This window comes from Vulpes lagopus, chromosome 13 (genome assembly GCF_018345385.1).
Source record: "Vulpes lagopus strain Blue_001 chromosome 13, ASM1834538v1, whole genome shotgun sequence".
In the NCBI taxonomy this organism is placed as follows: Eukaryota; Metazoa; Chordata; class Mammalia; order Carnivora; family Canidae; genus Vulpes; species Vulpes lagopus.
This window is the reverse complement of record NC_054836.1, coordinates 7,797,943-7,825,120: the sequence shown is the minus strand read 5'-3', so window position 1 is coordinate 7,825,120 and position 27,178 is coordinate 7,797,943. Positions and strand designations below refer to the sequence as shown.

Here is a 27,178-nt window from a genome sequence, read left to right as displayed (position 1 = left end):
TTCTCATGTGCTCTGAAGTTAGAAAACAATGTCTTGGGATATACATCATATTTCACATCTTCCACTGAAAAGGTTTTCAAGGACAAATAAGAAATGTCATTATACATTCAACTATGTGATTTACAGTCATAAATTAACTGTATATTTGTTAATTTTTTATTTTTACAGGAGAGGACTTATAATGCCCTAATTTATAATTTATACCTCATCACTGACTGCTGGTAATGGAAAAAAGAAAAGTCAGCTAGTCATGCTAAAATTCTTGAGCCATACTCAGCTATAGTCCTCAGTCAGGAAGTAATAATTTGTAGAGGTCTTAAGGAATAGAACACAAAAAGAATACCACACATTCTATAGAAATACCACATGGTGGACCATGTATTGCTAGACAAGGTAACTATGCCCTGTATGCATGACAAATGCGTTTTATCTTCACAGCACATCTCAACAGACCGAGATGCTAATTTCTGGGTCTGCAGTGGTGCAACCGTCAGCAAGTTACTAAAACCCCTGTTTCTCCTTCCTAAAAATTACAGCAGATACCTGTTCACAATCTATCTGGAAGAGATACTAAGATGATTATAGTATATAAAGCAGACTATTTTTAGAAGAAAAATTACAGTCAAGTTTCTACTTAGTAACTAAAGATTTAAAACATTAATTTAAAGATAATAAAATTTTGGAATTTTATGTTGATAGGAAAATTTTTAGACTGCTAAGTAAGACTAATTAACCATAGAAGCATAAATTAATTTCTAGGCTATCTACTCTGTTCCATTGATCTATGTGTCTGTTTCTGTGCCACTTCCATACTATTTTGATCACTACAGCTTGGTGGTACATCTTGAAATCTGGAATTGTAAAGGCTCCAGCTTTGTTGTTCTTTCTCAAGATTGCTTTGGCTATATCCAGGGATTTTTGTGATTGCATACAAATTTTACTATTATTTTTTCTAGCTCAGTGAAAAATGTTACTGGTATGTTGATAGGAATTGCATTGAATCTGTTGATTGCTTTGGGTAATATGGACATTTTAATAATATTAATTCTCCTAATCCATGAGCATGGGATTTCTTTGTGTCATCTTCAAATTCTTAATGTTTTGGGACACCTGGGTGGCTCAGTGGTTGAGTGTCTGCCTTCAGCTCAGGGCATGATCCTGGAGTCCTGGGATTGAGTCCCGTTCCCTGCATGGAGCCTGCTTCTCCCTCTGCCTGTGTCTCTCTGCCTCTCTGTGTGTGTCTCTCATGAATAAATAAACAAAATCTTTAAAAAAATTCTTAATGTTTTATAGCTTTCAAAATACAGGTCTTTTATCTCCTTGGTTAAGTTTACTCCTAGGTATTGTATTGTTTATAGTACAATTGTAAATGAAATTGTTTCTTAATTTTTCTTACTGCTACTTCATTACCAAAGAAGAAAAGAATATATAATGGGCAAAAGACCATTTCTTCAATGGAACCCACTGGACAGCTACATGCAAACAAATGAAAATAGACCTCTTCCTTACACCATACACAAAAATAAACTCAAAAAGAATTAAAGACCTAAATGCAAAACCTGAAATTATAAAACTCCTAGAAGAGAATATAGGCAGTAATTTCTTTGACACTGGCCAGAGCATTTTTCTAGAAATATCTCTTAAGGCAAGACAAATAAGAGCAAAAATAAGCTACTAAGACTACATCTAAATAAAAAGCTTCCACACAATGAAGAAAACCACCAAAAAAGGCAACCTATCAAATGGGAAGAAATATTTGTAAATGATATATCCAATAAGGAGTTAATATTCAAAATATTTAAAGAACTTATGCAACTCAACACCAAAAAAAGCAAGCAATCAGACTGAAAAATGGGCAGAGAACCTGAATAGACACGGTGCAAAAAACACATATAGATGGCCAATAAACACATGAAAGATGCTCAGTATCACTCATCACCAGGGAAATGTAAATCAAAACCACAGTAAGATATTGCTTTTCACCTGTCAGAATGGCTAAAATTAAAAAGACAAGAAATATAACAAGTGGTAGTGAGGACATGGAGAAAAAGAAATCCTCGTACATTGCTAATGGGAATGAAAAATTGGTATAGCCATGATAGAAAACAATATGGAGGTTCCTCAAAAAATTAAAAATGGAAACAGACTACTAAGGAAGCTGACTTGCTCTTTGGACTAACTGAGGATATTAATTTTTCCCTAATTTTTAAGGTGAGAAACAAAATTTGTAAGAACTCTGAGAGGCTGGAGGATATTACCCAAGGAAAACTGCAATTTCTACTTAAGAAACTTTAAAACTTCTATCCATCCATCTGAAATAAATCATACCAAAAACACTGCTAGTTTAATGGCTTTAAAATTACTTTTAGAAAAATATTATCCCACATCCCACTCAAATTAAATCTGATCAAAGGGTCAGACTGGGGAGGGGAAAAAAGTAACAATACATTTACATCAAGAACATATAAGAATATCTAAAAATCATTAAAAAGACTAACAAAAATACACAACCCCATAAAAAGTAGCAAAGGGGTAAATGATTAAATGGTTTTAGAATGTAATTCAATGAAAAAACTACAAAGGTCAAATAAATGCAAAAAAGATGCTAAACTGGCTAAATCAGGTATGCACTCAAAAAAATTTTTTTTCTGAGAGAGAGAGAAAGAGCACACATGTGCACAAGTAGTATGGGGGAGGGACAGAGGGAAAGAGAAGAGAGAATCTTGAGCAGGCTCCATGCCCAGCATGGCACCCCACTTGGAGCTCCACCTCAGGACCCTGAGATCATGATGTGAGTCAAAATCAAGTTGGACACTTTAACTGAGTAACCCAGGCACTCCTCCGCTCGAAGTTCTTTAAAAAAAAAAATGGATAATATCCAACAGTGTCAAGGATATAAAGAAATGGATGCTTTCACAGATTTTTGGAAAGAGTGTAAAATGGTAAAAAAATTTTGAAATGTAATTTGATAATCTAGTTAAATTCAAATTTTTGTATTCCAGTTTTGAACACGCTTATCCTCTTAACCAAGAATTCCTCTTCTAGACACTTATTTTAAGGGAGTATTCACAAATGTTCATGAAAATGTTCAGGGCAACATTTCTGAAAGAGCGACATTTGGAAAATCTGTGTATGTGAAATCATGTATAAGTGCATAGAACAGGAACTGGAAGGATGCACACCAGATTCCTTACAATGGATAGTCTGGGCAGAGGAACAAAAAAAGAGTGAGACGTTGAAAATTTTTATTTAACTTTCAAAAAATTCATCAAACACGAACAATAATTTCATGTATAAAAGTAAAAAAAACATAGGATTATGCAGAACACTTGAAAGAAAAAAATCCTATACATTTATATACTTACAGTGATCATAGCATAACATGTAGAGTTGTCCAATCACTATGTTGTACACCTGTAACTATTGTAACATTGTGTGCCACCCTACTTCAATTAAAAAAAAAATCTTATGTAAATCCCATCATATCAAGCAGAACAATAAACTTCAGCCTCCCTGATTGAAGCTTCCAGAGGAGGACTAGGAATCTTGACTGGTCCATTTCTTTAACCTTTTTAGGGCTGTAACAATTCTAGAGGATAAGTTCAGTTTTCAAACCACCAGATAATACGAACTCAGAAGATGCTTCCTAGTCCCACAGGAGAATATAATGTTTTTGATGCATTTAGTATCACTGAAATCCATCCAAATTTCAGTCACATACATGAGAGTACACCTGGATTTTAGACCACTGCCATGGAGTTTGGCCTTCAACTTAAATCAATCATACATCAATATTAAGAAATGTATCTTCCTAGCCATTTATATATTCTAGGACAAGCCGTCAGCAAACTGCCAAACAGAATACAACTACCAAATAAGCCATCTGCTATGGAAAAAAAAAGAGTAATTTTGAAAATATTTCTTCAGCATGTCTTCCATTTTAAAGAAACTCTAGTTAAGGAAGACCATTTCAAAGTATCTGTACATTCACTGAACACACAAGAAAGGGATTGTTCGTTCATTCATCCTGTACTAAATGCCTCTTAGGGACAATGCACAATGAGAAAGCAGGAGATCTCAGCAGTGGTTAATGGCAATTACGTTGAACACAACCACAAAATCATAGTAATTTAAGACTCCCAGAGAGAAATGTGGTTAGTCATCCAAGCAACTACTCATTTATAACTTTTTTTAATGTTATTTAAGAGAAACCAGCTATAGAACATCAAGATTTTGTCCTTATACCATCAAGCTTTTGTTATTATACTATCAAGCAATTAGAAAGAAATCTGAAAACATTCATGTGATTTGCAATACTACTTAATGCTTAAAGGAATCAGAGGAAGTCTGGAGTCCTCTCAAGAACCTGGGAGGTCTTGCAGTCACCTGGGCCTCAAAGAAGGTTCATATAAGAGATGGAGAGAAATCCTCGGTGTTTTATTTAAAAAATTTTCATGGCTCTAGTTCATTTCATGTCATCAGAACAAGTTATTTCCATTGGGACAAGATGCCATTAGCTAGTCACACATTGTTTTTCACTGACCATTTTCATCAACCATTTCACTGGCCATTTTGCACAAAAGCTGCAGAAGTCCTACAATTCTAACTCAGGAACTTGTATGTAGTCAAGAGCAATTTATTACACCACTTAAAAAAATCTTGGTTGGTGATGTTTGCAAAAGATAGGTTTAATATTTTTAGATATGCTTTATATATACTGGGCTCACAAAGGTATAGTTATCAAAAGCAAACATCAATAATGCTTTTTTGGGAACTACTGAGGTTTTTAAAAAGCTGAAGGTAGAAGACTTTCACACTTAAACATCTTAACTTCCACTTGCCTGCCCTCTCCCTAACTCACTGAAGATACTCAAGTTTTGTGAGGATTGAGGTGGTCAACCAAGGCTTAGTCTTAAGCTTCTCTCGGCATTTATCTTGACTTTAAAAGATAGTGATCCCAGGGTTTCTATCAATGATCCCAGGGTTTCTATCCACCACACAGATGATGGATGGATTTCAACTCCTGACCTGAATCTCTCCCAAGTCCGGGCTTGAGACTCCAAGGTGTCAACCTTTCATTCCACTGGCCTCTACTGATCATTGCTCATAAAAGTCAGATTTCTTAAATTACATTGATCAAGATCCTAAAAAAAGGGGGGGGGGGCTCCTTTGTTCCTATACTATTTCAGCTAGAATAAGACATCCTTATCAAATCAAGTATTTTAATGAGAAATGGGATTAAAGAATAGAAGGCTTCGGGCATTCAATAACAATGTAATTTTCCAAGTACAAAATTCAATAAGAATTAAATATTTACCTGTATACTTAATAGTTAAATATCTGTATCTACACAGAAAGATATAATCATATAAACACACGAGTCAACCACAATCAAAGATTGACTATGTTCTACTTAAAAGTAGAAGCTATCTTTTCCAAACATCGCCAGCAAAGATTTTTCAATCTTAGCCTATGCCCAAGTCCATCATCCACCATGATATAAACTGAGCACACAGCAAAGCAAACAAAGCAGAAATGTTGCCAGTAGAATAACTGACACACTTACCCCACCACTGGGAATTTCAGATTGGAATAAAGTTATTAACAATTGTGAGCCTCTTAAAGCAAATCAAGTTCCTTAATTAATTATTTGATGAATTGAACTATATATCAAACTGTAGTTTTTAAAAAACCTAACATTAAAGGAAGGGGGAAAAAAAACCCTAGAATATGCTTGGTTTTTCCACTCCACTAAACAATAATCCTTGCTTTCCTTTAAAAGATTCATATTTAATTAGAATGCTTCTGATTAATTTTCCCAGTTTCGATAAATTCAATTATTTCTGTCTTTGACACTGAAATAAATATTTGAATATAGGTATGTCCATGCTTACTACAAAAGGGTATCATTTCACGTGCTTTTGTTGGAGTGGTTTTATTGTTTTCTTCTATAGATAGTAATGGTTTCACAGTTAGGAACTGTATTTATATACATAGTTGTGAATCTATGTTTACATGTAATAACAGTACTCTATTATCACTATTGCTAATAATAGCAATATTACTATTATTGATATTATTTTCTATTTCGAAAACTAGGCACCTTCTTTCCCTTTCTGCAACAAACCTAAATACAATGCTGGAGTTAGACTCCTGAAGGCCGTCCATGTACCATCCTTGTGCCCCCCACCCCCGCCATGCATTATGAATCCTTAATTCATCAGCTTTAGCTTCCTATGTTGTATATCTGAAAATGTAGAAACATTTTCCAACAAAGAAAACACCTATAAACATAACCCTATAAATGCTTTTAGCAGATATATTTTGGATACCCAACAAGCATATAATCGTCAACATCTAAAAACATGAAGACCAGCATTTGAGGGTGATGGCTACAAATCTAACAGGATCAACTCTCCAGCCCGATTGGCAGTTTTTCCTCCTCCTTGCCCCAAGATGAAACTGCAGCCAATTTTCGTCCAGCCGGTGATAGAAACTCTTCACCAACAAAGGAAAGGAGATTAAGCAAAACTGACAAATAAAGCTAAGAATCCACAGTGGGACTGCAAGAATGATCGACGAGATCAATGACTCTTGTTCCTAAATCAGAGATACTTTCAAGACAAAAATGCAAAGACAGAAATCACTGATTATATAGAGTCACCATAGGTCTCTTCCATTCATGCTTAGCGTAGTCCAAAAACTGCTTATAAATCTGTTCTTTAAAATAACTCCCAAGATTCCAACAAAAGTTCCTACCCTTTAGATAAATAGAGGAGATCCAGGCTGGCAGAGCATTAGAAAAGCCAGATTCACAATCCCACTGCCACTGTAGGCCTAGGTAGGGTCATCACCTGCATTCCATCTTAGTACTGGATTCAAACAATTTCCCTGCTGTCAATAAGCAGGCAGTCCATAAATGTAAATATTGGCAGCTTTAGAGGTGCAGAGCACCACTGTGAGTGCAAAATAACAGGGCAGTGAAGAGCATGCCCGGAGTACTAACAAGAGAACTCCCAAGTACTAACAAGGTCCCTTTACCTAAAAATCTTAGAATCTAATGGGTAAAGAAAAAAAAAGATAAAAGTCTCACCCTAGCAGAATAAGCCAACATGAAAGATACATGCTTCTCTCTTTCCCAATCCAAATTAGATGTCTAAATTAAAAAAAGAAGGGATGAAAAATATTTTCCAGAACAAATGAATTTTCATTATGTTGCATTTCCTTGGGGAGCACCAATTATGCTGATGCCAGAATACACTGCCTTAAAGGAGGTCTGGGGTTCATTGCTTCTTATCTCAGGCACCTAAGCTTGACAAAGGTCACTTATCATTAAGTGGTAATCTATGTCTTGAGATAACTTACTACCTAGATTATGTCCAATTGATTTAATATAATTAAAAACACCCCCCAATAAAGCAACAGAATAAATAGACTCCCAAAATAGCAAACCACCATTTAGGAAAAAAAAAAAGGTTCCTTTGCTAATGAAAGAAATGTTGGCTTCTCTCCAAAGCATATAAACACTTTAAATATTTGTTCGGCAATTGAATACATAAACAAAATTTATTGGAGAAAAATTGAATAATAAGTAATAATGCAGGAACAAAAAATTTCACCATGCTTCTAAAACATATTCCAAGCAAACATTTACAACAGATACTTTGCATAGCAAATAAGGCCACTAAAGAATCAGGCATTTCAGATTCTTGCATTTTCAGACTTCTTGTTTTCTCTTCTCTGAATTTCCTACTGCCTTAATGGCAATCTCAGAATTAAAATCAAAAGATAAATTTTCTTTTTTACATATAAATTTCACACTCCCCCACCCCCGGTTCGCTGTCAAGTGTCTGACCCTGGTTTGATAATCTCATTTCCTGAGAATCAAAAAGCTGGAAATTTAAGCTTCCTAGAGTGTTAATTGCAGCCCTGCTCCATTGCTAATCAAAAAATTGGATGTTTTGCATGAAAATGCTTCTCTAATTAATTCTCAGTCATAAATCGCCCTGGTTTTAATAACCCCTCCTTGATTGGATAGCCTTTGAAGAGACAGTGCAGCTAATCCGCTAAACTAGAAAAAACACACGCAGAGGAAATAATAAGTGGGCTTACAAGGTATGAACTAGATGATTGCATTAATACTGTCAAACTAAAAAAAGTGAGTCTCCTTTCTGGGCTTTTCATGCCTCACCCTGCACCCCAGTAAAATAAACCATGAAACTAGGAATCATGAACAAAGTCAACTGTCACAGAGGCCATGCATCAAAAGTCAAATCTTTTCACCCTCCTTCCATAAAACAGCTATTCCTATCATTTTTTTTTAAAAGAGGCTTCCCTTGGCATTTTTCCCCTAAAAACTGGAGATCCAACAATGTCCACTTGTCACATTGTCTATTTTAATAAGACAGGGTTTCTGCTTCCCTCCTTCCCTCTGCTCTTGACTGACAATATATTATCATACATATCTCTAAGAGGTGCTGAACTGGATTTTCATTATCCAAAATGTCAAGATTCGTTTTTGTCATCACAGAACACAGCTGGTCTACACCAGCAGCCCTTTGATTAATTCAAATGGAACAAGTCACCTATACATAACTTCATTTTCCCCAGACTGGGTCTTGCATTCTGCAATTTTAATTTACAGCTTGTCAGTATGAGATACCATTTGCTGCCATGGTGGCACTCAAAGAAAAAAAGCAAGTCCTTAATTAGCAGCACTTTGCATTAATCCTGTGATTACTAATAAGGCAACACTTGGGGATTTTTAGCTTCAGAGCAAGGCTTACTTAGAATTTACTCACTATTGTTTAATAATATTGTACACACTTTCAGAAGATCCTAGAACAATACAGATGCACAATAATGAATATATTTAACAAACTGTATTTTTAACATATAAATGAATATAAATGTGGCTTTCCACTTGACTTGTAAAATAGTTATGTCTACTTTCTCTAAATTCATGAAGGTAGATATAAAAAAATTTATGCTAAAAGAAAGGACAGAGTAACAGGCCTGGACTAATTATTACAACAAGAGAAAATGGACTTAAAGTTAATTCTGACTTGGATATAGAATGCTCAAATCCATAGGTTTCTTCTACCATCAATGTGATTAAAAAATTGACGAGATACCACTGTACACCCACTAGAATGTCTGAAATTAGAAAGACCGGGAATACCAAGTGTTGGTATATACTGCTGGTGGAAATATAAAACTTTAAAAAACTAGCAGTGTCTTAAAAAGTTAAACATATAGCTACCACAGGACCTGCAATTCCACTCCTAAGTATTCCCAAGAGAATTGAAAATTTATGTGCCATACCAAGACTTACTGGTATACAAATGTTTAGAGCATCATTATTCACAATAACCAAAACCTGGAAATGACCCAAACATACATCAACAGCCGGAAGGATAAACAATGTGGTATATTATATCTGTACAGTAGTATATCCATACAACACAGTCCCAATGAACAATAAAAAAGGAACAGATTACTGATAGATGCAGTAATATGGGTAGATGTCAAACTCATTATTTCATTATTTCATCTCATTTCCTGAGAATCAAAGAAGCCACGTCACAAAACTGTATACTGCAGGAGTCTATTTATATAAAATTTAGAGATTGCAAGCTAAACTGTTGGGACAAATCATTTCAGTAGCTAACTAAGTCTGAGAATAGAGAAATCGTCCGAAAAAGGGCAGAAGGAAACTCTCCTTCTGAACCTGGGTGATGAAAATGCTCAGTATCGTGACAGGTAAACACACCTATCAAAACTCAACAAATTGTTCATTTCAAATGAATATGGCTTATTGTACATAAATTATCTCAATAAGAGAGGGAAAATGCACAAGCTATTTCAAATGCATGTTATACTGCAAACCCTATATAATAAATTCTGCAATATCAATTGTTCAGCTCTATCATTTATCAGTTGTGGGCCTTTGGTCAAGTTACTTAACCTCTATGAGCCATAGTTTTCTTAACCATAAAAACTTACAAAATAACACCTCCTTCACAAAATGAATACAAGAGTCAAGTGATAATTTATATGTACTCCAAAAAAAATGACATCTCAGTAACTTTACTCTCTTCTCTCAAATATTAGTTTCCCTCTACCGCCTTCCTAACTTTTTCCTTCCTTCTTCAAATATTGCTAGCATATTAGAAGAAGTTCTAAACTTAAAAAGACCTAACTTCTATCTAGTTCACCATTTGGTTAATGTGCAATATTGAACTTCTTTTCATTTGCAAAAAGCATTAATATTGATTGGGTGCTTACCAAAGATGCCAGACACTGTACAAGGAACTTGAGATGTAAGGTAAGCTCAACTGACACGATCCCTGCCAGCTTGGAACTTAGGATAAATACTGAACACCCATTTTGCACAAACAATAAGGAAATATTGAGTAATTATAAGCATGCCATGTGCTAGAAATCAGGGAGCTAACCTAATAGTCGGGCAGGGTGGGGAGGGATTTAAAAAAACAAAACAAAAAAAGTTTCCTCAAGGAAGTAATAGTTAAGAAAATAAAAGAAGACACTCCATGTAAAATTTTTTAGAATGCTGATTGACAAATGGTAAGTACTTAATAAGCATTATTTAAAAATCATACAAAGCAGAGAAGTACTTAAAGTTGACAACTAGTTATCAAGAAGAAAGAGAAGATGGGGTAAGCCAATTCCAGATAGAGGGAGCAGCACCTAAGGAGGCCTGAATGAGCATGGCATGACCTGAGAAGCCCAATGTGACTGTGGTCCAAAAGGAGGCCACAAAGAGTGTACGTGCAAGTGGTGCCCAAATGAGGTACAACATTATTAGGCATATTAAGGACATGGCACTTGGTACTAAGAGATTTTTTTTAAAAATCACTGACTACTTTTAAATCACTCTGGTTGGGATCCCTGGGTGGCACAGCGGTTTAGCGCCTGCCTTTGGCCCAGGGCGCGATCCTGGAGACCCGGGATCGAGTCCCACATCGGGCTCTTGGTGCATGGAGCCTGCTTCTCCCTCAGCCTGTGTCTCTGCCTCTCTCTCTCTCTCTCTGTGTGACTATCATAAATAAAAGAAAAAAAATAAAAATAAATAAATAAATCACTCTGGTTCCAGCATAATGAATAGTTTGGAAGGATTCAAGGTAGAGTCAGGACCAAAAGATGGTTAGAATCTGGGTGGAGGCAAGTCACCTTTAAAAAATAAATAGTGGGTGGGTTTGTAATAGCAGATGGGTTAGGAAGCAATATCAGTAGGATTCTGGGAATAAATTAATTGCGTACAGCAAAGGAGGAAGACAAGGGTGGCTTCCAGGTTTAGCAACTGATAAGTCAATAATGCCATCTAATGAAATCCAATACACTGAAAGAAGAGCGAGTTTTGGGGTGGTGGAGGGAGTGGAGATTGTGTGTTTGATTTGGACATGTTCAGGATCAGGTGCTCAAGAGACAACCCAGAGAGGTAAGAGAATCTGTACTGCTTTGCCTCAGAAAGCTATCATGATGGCAATGGTTTTGTATTGGTGTATATATAAGTTATTATAAATATTTTTAAACTGATATTTCCGACTGTAAAGTCTACAGAAATATAGAAAACTATTAGACCTTCATCCTTTCTCAAAGTCCATCTTGGCTTCCACATCAAAATCACAGAGAACTTGAAAGGAAGGAAGAAAGACTGACAGCTAGAATAAATTTGGTCTTCTCCTTGCTTAACGTAAGAACTATTCTATCAAGTTCTACCTGTTAGTTTGTGGAAATATTTGAGAGTCTCAGAGGGAAAATCATGGAGTATCAAGACTGGGTCATATATTAGTATGTTATTGACATGTAACAAGTCACCACCTTTAGCAGCTTAAAATGATATAAATTTACCTCACAATTTCTGTGTGTCAGAAGTCCCGGCATGGGATCACTGCTTCCTAAGCCCAGGGTCTCACTAAAATCTAAAATCAAAGTGTCAACCAGGGCTGCAACCTTATCCCAAGCTCAAATTCCTCTTCCTAGCTCATTCAGGCTGTTGCCAGAATTCAGTTCCTTTGGTTGTAGGACTGAGGTCCTTGTTTCCTGGCTGGCTGTTGGACAGGAGTTCCTCTTGGCTTCCAGAAACCACCCTCAGGTACCTACCACATAGTACACTCTTCTCTCAAGAATTATTTCCTAGAGGCCAGCATCTGCTATTGCATCTTGTCCCTCTTAAGGACTCACGTGTCTATGTCAGGCCCACCAAGGATAATCTCCCTTTTGAATAACTTAAAGACCATCATTAGGGACTTTAATCACATCTGGAAAATCCCATGACAGTTGCCATATAATGTAACCTAATCATGGCAGTGATACTCCATCATATTCACACACAGGAGGAGGAATTATAAAGGTTGTGGGTGATTGGGATCACTTTAGAGTTCTGCCTACCACCAGCAGGAATATCAGTAAAATACATATAATAAAGACATAATTCAAAATAGAAAGCCATTGACCAAAAAATGGCAAAGAGGAAAGAGAGGAGATACCTTTATATACCACCTCAAAAGCTCTAACAAATTAATAAGTGATTTATGGCAAGAAAGGCCACCTAAGAATTCTGGGTAATAATGCATATACACAATCAGACCTTCCTAGGAAGAACACAAACAATAAGGTCATTCCTCTATAAAAAGCTATACTATAAATCAGTGAATTGGGATATAGCCTGTAAACTAAATAACTGTATCCAGAAACTCCTGTCAGACTGAGGGGAGGAGAAAGGCAGCACAATTAGGGAAAGCTCAGAGATTCTTTTTAAAAATGAAAACAACAGGGATGCCTGGGTTGCTTAGTGGTTAAGCATCTGTCTTAGGCTCAGGTCATGATCCCGGGGTCCTTGGCTCAAGTCCCATAACAGGCTCCCATGGGGAGCCTGATTCTCCCTCTGCCTATGTCTCTGCCTCTCTCTCTGTGTCTCTCATGAATAAATAAAATCTTTTTTAAAAAATATGAAAACAATAGGGGCGTCTGGTGGTGCAGTTGGTTAAGCATCTGACTCTTGGTTTTGGCTTGGGTCGTGATCTCAGGGTTGTGAGATGGATCCCCACATTAGGGTCTGTGCTCAGTGCAGAGTCTATTTGAGATTCTCTCTACCTCTCAGCCTTTTGTTTGTGTTCTGTCTCTTTCTCTCTCTCTCTAAATTAAACAAATCTTAAAAAAACAAACAAAAAACTGTAAGGTAGACTACACATCCACCAGAACGGCAAAAACTTAAGAGGCTGATAAAATCACATTTTAGTGAGAATGTAGAACTGAAATTCTGTAGCAATTTCTTATTAATTTCTATAATTGAAGAATGCCTATTAGTATCTTCTAAAGCTAAACATATAACTACCTCATGATCCAGCAATTCCACTCCTAGGTATATCCCTAAAAGAAATGAGTGTTTATGTACAAAATTGTTTACAGCAGATTTGTCATAGCCTCAAAGTAGAAATGATTAATATCTATTAACAGGAGAATGAATAAATTATCCCATATCATACAACAAAATAGATAGCAAGAAAAACTGATATGTACAATAACATGAATGAATCTCGTGGGCATCATGTTGAGCAAAAACAGTTAGATACACAAGATGTTATATGATTCTATTTATACAGATTTAAAGAATAGGCAAAACTAAGTGATAGTATTATGAATCAGAAGAGTGGTTACCTTGAGGAAGTGGTACTGACTAGGAAGTGGCAGGAGAAAGCCTTCAAGGGGCTAGTTACATGGGTGTGTGTGTAAATATATATATATATATATATACATTCAAAAAAATTAGCTCTATTTTTAAGGTAAGTGCACTTTATATACTTTATCATAGGTATATTCTACTTCAAGAAAAGGGAAATAATAAAATAGAATAATAAAATTAGGTAGAAAAAAGGAAGAGCAGAAAGGATTCAGTTCATTAGTAAAGACAATTTCTGTTTATGTCATATATTCTAAACGTAATTGAGACAGCTACAAATTTTAAAGTGTCAACAAACAATTATGACTAAAATCTCAACAAACACCATCTAAAACTGAGCTAATTATTCTCCTTGGGCATTATATTTGCCCAAAAATGTCCTAGAAGTGAAGGTATAAAAGGAACCATACAATCACTTAGGTAACAAAGGATGTCAATTTCTCAGGAAATAAGTCCAAATTCTGTATGTCCTGAGGAAACTATAACCATTGAGTTCATCAAAATAAACAGTTTAAAATAATCAGAGACAACCACTGAATTTAGATGCTAAATAACTTTTATGGCACAAGATCTTCTCTTGAGAAATTTTTAAAAAATGATTCAGTAAGGAATTCAAGGGGTCAGGATCATGGATTCCCAGTAAGAGTCACAGAATCTAGAAAATGGAGATAATCATGGATGAGTGGTGTATCCCATCAACAGCCTCGCTTTTATCCATCCTCCTCCTGCAACCACGCTGTGGGGAACAATGTTCATAAACAATTCACCGCTTACCTTCCCAGCCAAGTCAAAAATGTCCCTTGCAGATTAGCTGCCCTCTTTTTTAACTAGTTTGTCACACACGTTTTATTGTTTTTAAGAATTTATGTTGTTTTCAAAAGATCATTTCCCTTTATGATACTAAACTCTGATCTCTGCTAGTTCTAGGATTCTTTAGGTTAAGAGTTGTTAGCCCTCAGACTCCAATCTTTAGGAAGAGACCAAGTTCTAAGAATCAAGAACCTAGAGCTTTGGACTAAGGGTTGCAGAAATCATTTAACTTCTCCCTATAACTGAGAAAATCAGTTAAGTGACTTGCACAAAATTACAAAGCAAGCTGTTAAGCAAGATGAATTGTAGCTTGATTTCAGTAATAGAAATACAGGTCCATCTAGGAATTAAAAATAAAGAATTCATATTCTTCAGAGAGTTTAAAATGAGCATTCAAATTAATAGATCAACCAAAGCCTAAAAAGGAGAAAGTAGTATTTGCAATTTAAGAGGAGGAAGAGGAGGAGGAGGAGAAGGAGGAGGAAGAGGAGGAGGAAAAGAAGGAGGAGGAAGGAAGGAAGATAACCCTGATTCCAACACCAGACTTTGGAAAAGGAATGGTGATAGGTAATCAAACTGCTGAATGCCTTAAATATGAGGGAGTCGATGATAGATTAGACTAGATGTGGTTACATTAGACTGGATAGATTTAAACAAAACTAAAAGAGAAATATGAAAATATATGTTAAAAAAAAAAAAGGTGGTATCTTCACTCCTAACACTCCATAAAAACTACTCTCTTCTTGCATTTCCTATCTTAACAAATAACATCATTACCTACCCAAGTCACCAGATTGGAAAACAGAATCGGCCAAAATCCTTATCTTTCTTCAAACTCCACACAGAAGGAGTCATCATGCCCACCGCATTCTTCCTTGAAATTGGCTTTTGGATCTACTTCCCTTCTCTACACTCTCTACTGTTATCTCCAAAAAGACTGGCATGCTCTATAAGCTCTCACCTGAAATAACAATACAAGTTACCTTACTATACTCAATTCATCCTCCACAGGGTCCCCAGAATACTTTTTTCTAGAATGCATATTTGATTATGTCACTCTTCTACTTTAAACCCTTGGTGGGTTCCTTATCACCCAGAGGATAAAAACTATTGCTTCTTGCTGTTATACCAGGTCCTCTGAGACCTGCTTGCCTGTCTCCCTTTTCCAAACCCCATCTCTCCCAATATTCTCTGCTTCAAGTCCTAAATACCTACTATCCCATGAAGCTCTCATACATGGGGGTGTTGTTTCCATCTTCTCCCTACTCTCAGGGAGTGCCCTTCTCCAGGGGAAGTCTGGTTAACTCTCCTTTCCAATTACAGTACAAAGATTCCTCCTTTGGGGATCCCTGGGTGGCGCAGCGGTTTGGCGCCTGCCTTTGGCCCAGGGCGCGATCCTGGAGACCCGGGATCGAATCCCACATCGGGCTCCCGGTGCATGGAGCCTGCTTCTCCCTCTGCCTGTGTCTCTGCCTCTCTCTCTCTCTCTGTGACTATCATAAATAAATAAAAATTAAAAAAAAAAATTTAAAAACAAAGATTCCTCCTTTGTACACCATCTATGACTCCCCCTGGCAACGTTCAGTGTTTTCTCTTTCATACTCCCTATGGTACTCATAGTATTCATTAAAACTGTATTTGTTTCCAAGTCTTGTCTTCCATGGCACCTAGAACTCTCCTATATGCAGATGTTCCAGAAGCAGGCCTAGAGTACAGGTAATTTAGAAATGTTGACTATACATTGTCACCTCTGATACATCAACTGATACAACAACCCTAAGAAATAGGCAAGGTAAGTGTTGGTAACTTCATGATACAGATGAGCCACCCAGGGCTCCGAAAGGTAACGTGACTTGCCTGGTAAAAGCAAGATGAGTAATAGATACTCCTTCCATTAAACCACCATGCTCCCCAAGCTACTCAAAGCACAAACAGCTGCACCAATATTCCACATATGAACATCACTAACCAACTGAACAGGGATATGTAAATTAGTTAACTGGTGCTGAAATCAGACGTTAATGTGCAAACAAACAGGGACTTATTTGAGCTAAGTGGGCATGAATATGCAAATGAACTGGCTGCAATTCAGTAGATGTCATCACAATTCTAGGAATGAACATCCTATATTATGACTATTACAATATTCATGTAGCATTCATACATACTATCATATATTACTGTAATATGGGCTTTTTGAGTTTAAATTGTGGTGAAGCCAAAAGTAACTTGATGCATATTTTCATCCACACAATTACAAGCGGGAAATCAGATGTGAGCACACAGAACTCTGCAATCTCCATATATAACCAAGCTGCCATTCTCAGTCCAAGATGAACAAGGTACTCTGGAATTAGGTTAGGCTGGTCCTTCATGATCCAGCCCCTGCCAAGATCTCCAGCCAAATCTACCTTGCACAGTCTAAGACACTACAATACTTGCATTTACAACAGTTGTTTTTCCTACAGAAGTTTTAATAAAGGGGCATAACTATAGCATTTGAAAACCCCTCAGAAAATCCAATACATTGTTACGCTCAGTTTTTACTCAGGTATTATATGACTTTAATTTCCTATCATGGGATCCCTGGGTGGCGCAGCGGTTTGGTGCCTGCCTTTGGCCCAGGGCGCGATCCTGGAGACCCAAGATCGAATCCCACGTCGGGCTCCCGGTGCATGGAGCCTGCTTCTCCCTCTGCCTATGTCTCTGCCTCTCTCTCTCTGTGTGTGTGTGAGACTATCATAAAAAAAAAAAAAAAAATTTCCTATCATCACCAATTCTATCAATTCTTATCACCTATCATCACCAGTTCTATCATTTCTTAACCTCTTAATTGTTATTACCAACAATGACCCAAGCCACTCTCAACAGCTTTGGTGTCCCTTCTATTATCTCTGGTTCCTGAAAGTAACAAATTATAATCAGTAAAGTCTGTACACAGAAACTGATTTCCTGGGGCACCCAGGTAGCTTAGTGGTAGATGGTCTGCCTTTGGCTCAGGCTCCTGGGATCAAGTCCCACATCGGGCTCCCTGCAAGGAGCCTGCTCCTCCCTCTGCCTAGGTCTCTGCCTCTCTCTCTGTTTCTCTCATGAATAAATAAATAAAATCTTTTTTAAAAAGAAGGAAGGGAGGGAAGGAGGGAGAAAGGAAGGAAGGAAAAGATTTCCTTAATAGAAAAAGTTAGGGGTGCCTGGGTGGCACAGTCAGTTGAGCATCTGACTCTTGGTTTTGGCTCAGGTCATTATCTCAGGATCATGGGATGGAGCCCAGTGTCAGGTTCCATGCTCAGTACAGTCTGCTTGAGACTCTCTCTCCTTTCCCTCTGCCCCCGCAATGCATTCCCTCTAAAATAAATAGATCTTAAAAAAAAAAATGCCTGTATCCTTCTAACTCATGTCATGAAACGAGAAAAGATTACATGCGCACACTTCCATACATTCATCTCTGCCATGCCCACTGCCTGAAATGCCCACACCTTCTTTATCTGCAAAGCCTCTCTTCATCTTCTATGAGTAGCTAGAAACTTACTTAGGAAAGCATTCCTGCCATCCCAGCACTGTATACACACCTCAGTTACAGATCTACACAATTCCATCATACTGCGGGTCACAGTGCCGTGATCACACAGTTTGCACGTTGAATTCATCAGGATATAAGCAAGGCTGCAAGTAGCAGAGAACTAAAATACCACTGACTTAAACAAGACGGTTTATTCCTCCCTCATTGAGAAGTTTGGGATGGCACAGTGGCTCTAGTCATGAGAAGTCTGATGGCTGCACAGTATCCAACTCAAGCTGCTTTTATCTACCACCTCATCTGCAAGGCCTGACAGCTCCCCACATGTCATTCGTGCTGTGTGTGAGAACACACTCACACATACACTGGGCTGGGAGAAAAGGGACAGCCAGTTCCTTTCCTTTAAATATAAGACCTGAAGCTCTACACATGACTTTCACGCACATTTTACTGGCTCGAATTAAATGGTTGCTGCATGGAAAGCTGAGAAATGTTTGTATTTTGGATGGCCATGTATCTGGCTAAAAATTAGGGGCTATATTCACATGGAGGAGAGAGAACAAATGCCAGGGCACAAGTGCTGGTCTCTGGGACATGGTCATGGTCCCTCTGCTCTTTTGCTCTTCAAAGGCAAAACTTAGTTCTGTTCATTATTGTATCCTCAAGGCCCTGTCCAGGACAAGTAAATGTAATAAGTCTCTACACATTCAATAAATACACTGAAAGTCCTAGAAAACACAGGACACAAAGGAGAACAGCTGCTGACCTCACCTGACACTGGTTTCTGATGTGGTGGACAAGGCTGAGGGAGAAAAGGGGGCAGGGAAGTTGGCAGGGAGCACTTATACTCCTGAAGTATTTTAGGGTTGGTCTGAATTCAGAAGTAACTCATACCCATGTGACCTGGCAATGCTGGACCTGGCATTGCAATGGAATGGTGCAGGCCAAGAACTAATAAAAGACTTTCCTGCAGGAGCATTACATTACATATATGGCTAGGTCTCAGGAGACTTAAGAGGCCTTTTAAAAATTGTTATATTTGTACTTTTTACGAAATGTATAATATATGAATGTACAGGACATTTAGTACAGTTTTAAAACTACAACAGCATCTCCATCACTTAGCTTAAGAAATAGAACAGTACTATTATCTTTGAAGCTCCATGTGCTTCTCTCTGATTATACCCTCTTCTATCCTTTCCCAAGCTGATCTCTTTCTTGAGTTTTATGTCCATGCTCCCTAGCTTACCTTCTTCACATTTCATCACATTAAGATATATGCCTAATGATATTTCAATTCTGCTTTTGACCTTCATACAGATGGAATTTGACTATCTATAATCTTCTGTGATTGATTTTGAGAGCCAAGTTAATGCACAGTACAATTCATTCATTTTCGTTGCTATATAGTATTCTACTGCATGTCTATGCCACGATTTAGAAATCTATTCTCCTATCTATGGCGTCTGAGTTGTTTCCAGGCTTTTGTTATTCAAACAATTCTACTACGAACTCAAGCGTCAATAGGTTTTGCCTTTCACATTTCAGTTCTCAATGCACTCAAAATTTATTTTCCTAAATGATATGAGTTTCAAATTCAACATCTTTGTTTGTTTATAGTTAATCAATTGTCTGACCACCCATTACTGACTAGTCTGTCCCATTCCTACAAATCTATAATGTCATCTATTTCCTTATCAATTTTCCTCTGGATACAGCTCTGCTTCTGGGAGTCTTCAGTTTTATAATGGCACCTCAGGTGATCCATAGACGAGAGGAGCAGATGGAGGGGGTCTGGGCACATGGGGCTCTGAGTCCCAGACCCCACTTAATTAAACCAACTCCACCTCAGTCTGCTTTCTATACTCAACTCTGAAATAAAACATACAGAAAACAGGCTCTAGGACTAAAATAATAAGTCTGAAAAGTACTAGGTTATGAATTCCAAAGCACTTTCTACCATCAAAGCCTACTGTTTTATTTTCTAGGCCTCATACTATATGCACATGTATGTCAATTTTTTCTGAATTTTGATAACATCACTTCACAGAAGGTCATCTCTAACTATTAATGTTCCTAGAAGGACTCAATCTTCATTCTGAAAATGTAAAACTATCTTATGAACTCTGTTTTATTGGGACAATGATCAAGTTGCTCTTTGGCATTCTCATCTCATTATTTTCCCCACGACAGACTATAAATGTTCCTGATTTTCTCTATTTTCTAAAATACCTCAATCAGAATTAATTGCACCATATAAACTACTAAATTTGGCAAAAATATAATTTCCTGCAGTCCTAAGGAAAAATCTAAGGAAATAAGCAAAGCTGTTATATTAATTTAAAAAATTAATGTAGGCCAAATGATAAAAAAACATGACAGAAAACAACTTTAAAATTTTTCTGATACATGTTACAAATTTGTTATTCCTTCATATTTTCTCTTTACATAAAAAGAGAAATGCATATGTGTCACTTTTTAACCTAAAATATACACCTCACTTACCAGTATTCAGTCTTTTCCCATATCTATATGGATGAATGAATAAATGGGTAGCAAAAAGTTTTCTTAAAAATAAGGTTTTATGTCATCAACTAGTTCTGCATGATGACCAATGATCATTTCTCAAGAGTGAGGTTCCCAGGCTCTACTAAGGCTTTGTGATGGCTGTTTTGCACTCTCAAGGTCCACTGTCCCGTGACCTCCGGTCCCTCCACATGGCTCAGATACCAATGGTTTGTCCAATGGGTACAGAGGACTATCTATGAACTAGAATTCCTCAGAAAATAAACTCACATCATAAATTAAATCCAAAAGCAAAGAACATTTTTTTTAAGATTTTATTTATTAATTTGAGAGAGACAGACAGAGGGCATGAGAGTGAGCCAGAGCATGAGCAGTAAGGAGGGGCAGGAGAGGGAAAAGCAGACTCTGTGCTGAGCAGGGAGTCTGATGCAGGGCTTGATCCCAGGACCCAGTGATCATGACTTTAGCTGAAGGCAGATGGCTTAATTGACTAAGTCACCCAGGCATCCCTGGCATCCTTTAAGAAAGAACATTCTTAAAATAAATATCTACATTGCAAAGGTTATGGCAAAGAGGTGATACATTTGGTAATAATCTCAGCATAAGAATACTTCTATTTCCTAAATAATCTGAACTAATGCATTAGTCTGTTCATGACCTGAGGAAAATATATTACTTACTACCTCTTAGGAACATATAAAGAAAATAGCATTTATAAAAATTCTATTATAACTTCATTATAAGACAAATCTTCCATATGAGGAAGTTAAGAACAGTCTTTTAAAAAAATCAAGAATATAAATATATAAAAGGAAAGGGAATCAATTTTTATACACTATTTTAGAACCTAAAACAGAAAAGAGAACTACTAAAAGATCAAGGTTATTTTGAAATAATTATATGCAATTTTAAGAAGAAAAAATGTATTTTTTCACATCCCCTGCATATTGCTACATAGTTATTAGCAAAGTCATTACCCAAAATTTAAGACTACAAAGAATTTTCTAATCATATTTCAAGATATAAAGCTTTACAAGTGCTTCTTATATTTAAGGCTATGGAACAAACGTGTGGTATGAGTGTAAAATTGCTATACCTCACTCCAGCCAAAATATCCCTGAAAATGTGTGCATAAATGAAATCTTGCTTTAAATGCTCCATTATAGAATAGCTTGCTATTTGAGAGACTCCTATTATAAATCCTTTTGTAAAAAAGGAAAATCAACTCATGGCTAATGTATTTCAAATATCACTCTACCTTAAGGCGAGGTACTTCCAAACAGATTAATTACATACGATATTATTAAGTATTCACAACCCCCCAGTCACCAACAACCCATTAGAGAGAAAAACTCAGAAAATTCAGGTCAGGTCAGTATAGGAGCCCAGTTTTCCCTGATGCCAATACTCCCTTATTTACCATGTAAAGCAAATCCTCTTAGAGAAGTCAATTCTCAAGTGGTTGGAGCCTTAGAGAATATCTTAATGTCAGGGCTATAGAAATGCTACTCATTAGACTAATGGGAATAAAAATAGCACTCTAAAGGTAATATTATTGAGTACAAACAGAAGTACTAAGTAGCCCCAAGACAGAAAAGAAACTGTAATCAAAACTGACTATACATTTCTACTTGGATCAATGACAATTAATATACTCTACACATTCGTGAGTTTTATTAACCTAAAAACGAATGAAGATGACAAATCGCAGGACTCCTAACTCTGTTTATTAAACCTCCCACTAGGTTTTCTCAAATAAGTAGGACTCTACCTACAAATATGGAGACAAGGGGGAGAGAGGCCTCCTCTCCTCCATCCTATTCTTTTTTGAGTGTTTACTTCAAGCCAAGCATTGTCCCAGGCATTGGAATGCACTAATGAATGAGACTTGCATTTTGGGATTCAGAGGCAATTGTAGAATATCACCAAGTGAGAAAGACATGCAGAAATTAAGAATTAGGTGGGAAAAAAAGAATACGTGATAAAGTATGATAGGATGATGAGGAGGAGGGGGCAGGATGCTGGAAGAGGTCAGGAAACAGTAATTCAGGAGACCTGTCTGGAAGTCATCTGCACGGAGGCACTAAGCCAAACTCAGTATGGGCTGAGACATCAGGGACAGTCTCCAGAGTGAGCACAAGACCGGTCCCACAACCAACCCTGAGACCCTCCAATACGTGCAGGCAAAACAATACATGGCTGGCTGAAACATCAAGTAAGGTAAATACAGGGAAGCGAACACTCAATCTGCCAAGACGAGGGGCGGTAGGGAGGTCACTGGTGACCTTGAGAGCAGCCAACTCAGGGGAGCACTCAGGCTGGAGCAGCAGAGAAAACAAGAGATAAAGAAGTGGGTGAAGTTCTCCCAATTCCAGAGAGAAATTTAACTTAAATTTCTTTAAGCGCCATTTTACTTTAAATCAATTACTGCTATTCTAATTTTTCTGGAGCTTTAAAATTGAATTTTATAGTCTCAATATCCCCCTAATGTAGTCAAAATTGCTAAAAGCTCCATTTTGCAAATGAGAAAACTGAGGCACAGTGGGATTGATTTACCTAAGAGCTTATTTTGGTCATGAGCAGCAGTTTTTGATTTTTTTTTTTTTAAATCCTCACAAGATAATATGTTCATCAGTTATCTTATTCTCCCGAAGAATCTGAGAAGCTATATTCAAGCTAAATGTTCATTAATATGACTGTCTCTCTAATCTGTAACTTGGCTATCTAAGCAGCACAATGAAGTAGTGGAGAGAAACAGGAAGTCTCTGATTAATGGAGACACACAAGTTAGATTTCCACCTGTTATCTTGTACACTTTGAAACAACACTCCCACCTCCTCGGCCCAACTGCCAACAGCAGACAATATAATGAACCATCTGTACTAGAACAGAGCCAACTGAGATGGGTTGATGATACCAAAGAAATCACATTCCCCTTTGTGTTGTTGGGTTGAGTAACATTTTTAATTGCATGATAAATTGAAAATGTTGGTAAAAACTCAACTTTTATAAAATTTAGGCTTTGTAACGTTAGTTTGATGGTCTTTCTGGTGGATGTTCTTTGCCGCAGAAGGAAATGTTGACCCTCTGAACCAAACCACTGGGAAACAAAGCCTGCAGCTACGTGGTGATGAAAGAAGAGACAAAAATCTTCCGCAGGTCTCTTAGGATTTGACTGAACTTTTCAATTATACCTTTTCAAGGATAAACTCAAATGTAGATCTCACTGTGGTCCTTGGACAAGTAGGATTAATAGAATAACTGAAAAGGGCAGGCCTTTTCTTAATGGAAAATAGGTGTGATTTTCCCCTTTTCCTGCTGAAACATTAAAGCATTCATCAGAGACACTTTTGCTCCTCAATGAAACACCACCAAACTTTTACAAAAACTCATCGGCTGAACTATTCTCTCACCATGCCTGTGATCTGTCAGCTCAGCTAAATTAAATTATATTTTAATGATTATTATGAACACAATATGTTTGCTGACCACTTTCTTCTCTGCAACCGGAGATAAATTCTCCTATTTTGCTGAACACTGCTAAGTAAAATATACTATTGCATATGGTTCCATATTTCAATTAACTTTCTGAAAAAATGAGAAAGTTCCTAGTTAGATAGATTCTTCAATTATCCACCCTCATGGAATAAACTTCCTCTATAACATAGCTGGATTTAAAAATGTTTTTCAATTATATACAGCAGTACTGTCCTAGGCCAGACAGCTCAGTGGTAACATTTCTACTAAATGAAGCTACGTATGACTGCAGGACAAAAACAGATCTACACACAACATCTACTTCTCCCTAAACTTAAAAACTAATATAACCAGTGAAGCTGATACTAGTTCTCAGTGGCCCCACCTCCCTTTGGGGCCCTTCTTAACTCTCCATCCCACGATGGACATCAGCTGTCCTCATTTGTTCTGTTGCTGAGTGAGCCAGTATTATTGAATATTTACCATACCAGGTACTGTGCTAAAGATAGGAAATAAAATTGTATTTCTCTCATGAACTTATAGTTTTGTGGCAGACTCAAACAAGTGAGCATTAATCCATAGAACAGTGTGAAAAGTGCTCAGAAAGGGAATGTTAAGGATATGGTAGGAGGACACAGTCGGTGGGGGTGGGGGGGGGACATAATCTGAGAAGAAGGGGGGTGGTGGACAGTCATCAGAGTAAGTGACAACTAAACTGAAGTTGGAAAGTGGGAAAATTAGAGAGGGAGACAAACCACGAGAGACTCCTAACTCTGGGAAACCAAGGGTCACAGAACGGGAGGTGGATGGGTGGATGGGGTGACTGGGTGACAGACACTGAGGACCCTTGATGGAATGAGCACTGGGGGTGTTATACCATATGTTGGCAAATTGAATTAAAAAAAAATTTTAATAGTTAAAAAAAAAAAAAGAAAGAAAGCAGAGTAGGATTTAGCCAAAGAGAATGAGTATAAAAACTGAAGTGGGATCCCTGGGTGGCGCAGCGGTTTGGCGCCTGCCTTTGGCCCAGGGCGCGATCCTGGAGACCTGGGATCGAATCCCACATCGGGCTCCCGGTGCATGGAGCCTGCTTCTCCCTCTGCCTGTGTCTCTGCCTCTCTCTCTCTGTGACTATCATAAATAAATAAAAATTTAAAAAACAAAAAAACAAAAAAACTGAAGTGATGGGACCAGCAACAACAACAGGGCAGGAGGAAGAGAAGATACATTTCTGACATGGTCAGCACTTCTCTAAACACTGCCCATAGCTTAACTCAACATAGCTCCTGAGGTGGGTACTGTTATCTCTGTTCCCATTTAGGGGCAAGGAAACAGAGGCACAGAGGTTAGGAAACTAGTAAATGGGGAGAGCTAGGTTGTAAGTGTAGGCAATCTGAGCCCAGAACTCTCCCCTCTTCATTGTGTTTCCCCACTGCCTCGCCATCTGGTGGACCACCGGGGTCGGGGGGAGGGGGGGTGGCGGAAAAGCCACCCTGCATGGCTGAGAACGCAGAGCACTCGCTATCCTCACTAACAAAAAAAAAAGAAAAGAGTCTACCATCAGTCATCTGTCTTGGTTGACTAATTATGCTTTAATCTGAATGAATGACAGGTTGCACTGCTGTCCCATTAATTATGTCATCTACCTCTTCATCTCTAAGTGTCAAACACAAGGCTTCCTTGTAGGGATGTTGATACAAAGGGAGGCTGTGTGTGGGTAGGGACAGGGGGTATGCTGGAAGTCTCTGCTCTACACTCAACTTTGCTGGGAGCCGAAAACTGCTTTAAAAAATTAAGTTTATTAATGAATAAAAAGTGAAAGGATCTAAAACAGAAAGAAAAAAAGAAAGGCTTGCTTTGTCCCCATGAAAGGAATTTCACATACTACAAAGTGGAGAGAAATGGTTGGAGATAAATTTAAAGTTTCTTTAAGTCAACTCTGCAATTAAAATAAGGACACTGAGTACAGAAGGTGGCTCTGGCTCTAAACGCTCAGTGACAGCCCCTGTGTGGCAGTTTAGTCATGATCAGTCCTACAGGATCATGTGTTCTGTTACCATCATTTCCAGAAAAGCTTCTGGGTCTGGCCTCTCCTCCCGGGATGAATCTATCCGCTAGAGCCTGGGTCACCTTCTGCCTTCACTCCCTGACTTATTTCTATCCTAACTACCCTTTGCACCCATGCACCTCAGGACTCCAAGATGCATACTTCATGTTTCCAACAATGCCGAGCAACACTATTATTAAATAAAATGTTGGCAGGCTAATTTCCTTTTCCTGACATCCTCAAACATATTTCTAGGCTTTTAGTTCTGGTGACTAACCATATACGTGAGCTGTGGAATTATTACTGTGGTATGGGCATGGGACAGCACAGTAGCACCTTTGGAAAAATGTATAGGCATTTAGATTAATAGTGAAGGCAGAGGTAGAAATGGCTAGGTGGTGGCCCTTAAATCCAGAAAAGCTGGTAACTTCATAGTAATAGTTTGATGTAGAAACATGATGAATCTTAAAAACTAAATATTTAATTGTGTAGGCCATTCACTGTAAAATATTTCAAGTGCCTCTACTGCATCCCCAAACATGGAAGGGTTCTTTGGCATCCTTCATGCAGGAAGCCCATAGTTTTAAAATACTTTAAATCATCACTCCCTTCTCTCAACGGCTCGAGCATTTTCACGCATACCATCTACTTAGCTGTTAGCACTGACTTCCCGATACTATTACTGATACTCATGCCTTACTCTCATAGCTGGATCTTAAGGCTTTATCTTTTCTTTTCTTCTACTAACCTCCATCCCCTCCGGTGCCTAGGATGACAGACACTTAGCAGGACTTCATAAATCTTTCTTAATTGATTGCATTTATCATGATTAGCATCCTTCTTGTCACAGATGGAAATGTTATTGGATTTTTAATTTAATTAAATTTGCTTACAATTTATTTTCTCAAGTATTTGCTTCTACAGATTACAACTCTTTAGTAACCATGTGTGAATATCAAATATCCTGTATATCAAAGCCAGCTTGATTACAACATCCTACCTAGAGACACTGTTCCTCCTTTTAAATAATGAGAGAGGCTGCATTTACCCTTTCCCCAATCCTAGGTACCCTTGCTACATTCCAGAAGGCATGGAA

The 27,178-nt window shown here is 37.6% G+C and overlaps 1 protein-coding gene and 1 long non-coding RNA gene across 6 annotated transcripts in view; one reads left to right on the top strand and one right to left on the bottom strand.

Annotated features, from left to right (window-relative positions):
- The window catches only part of LOC121474542, a 68,268-nt gene extending 57,389 nt beyond the window's left edge, over nt 1-10,879 (top strand). For both annotated transcript variants that reach the window (XR_005983426.1, XR_005983425.1), the window contains one exon: nt 6,315-10,879. This is a non-coding gene — a long non-coding RNA (uncharacterized LOC121474542). The remainder of the gene's footprint in view (nt 1-6,314) is intronic.
- The window catches only part of EXOC4 (exocyst complex component 4), a 755,174-nt gene that overhangs the window by 525,604 nt on the left and 202,392 nt on the right, over nt 1-27,178 (bottom strand). Inside the window, exon 10 of one of the 4 annotated variants that reach the window (XM_041727477.1) lies at nt 21,026-21,075. The exons of the other annotated variants lie outside the window; for them this stretch is intronic. Coding sequence (XP_041583411.1) covers nt 21,041-21,075 — 35 coding nt within the window. The 3' untranslated portion in view covers nt 21,026-21,040. Of the gene's footprint in view, nt 1-21,025; nt 21,076-27,178 lie in introns of those variants that run through there. 4 annotated transcript variants of the gene reach the window in all.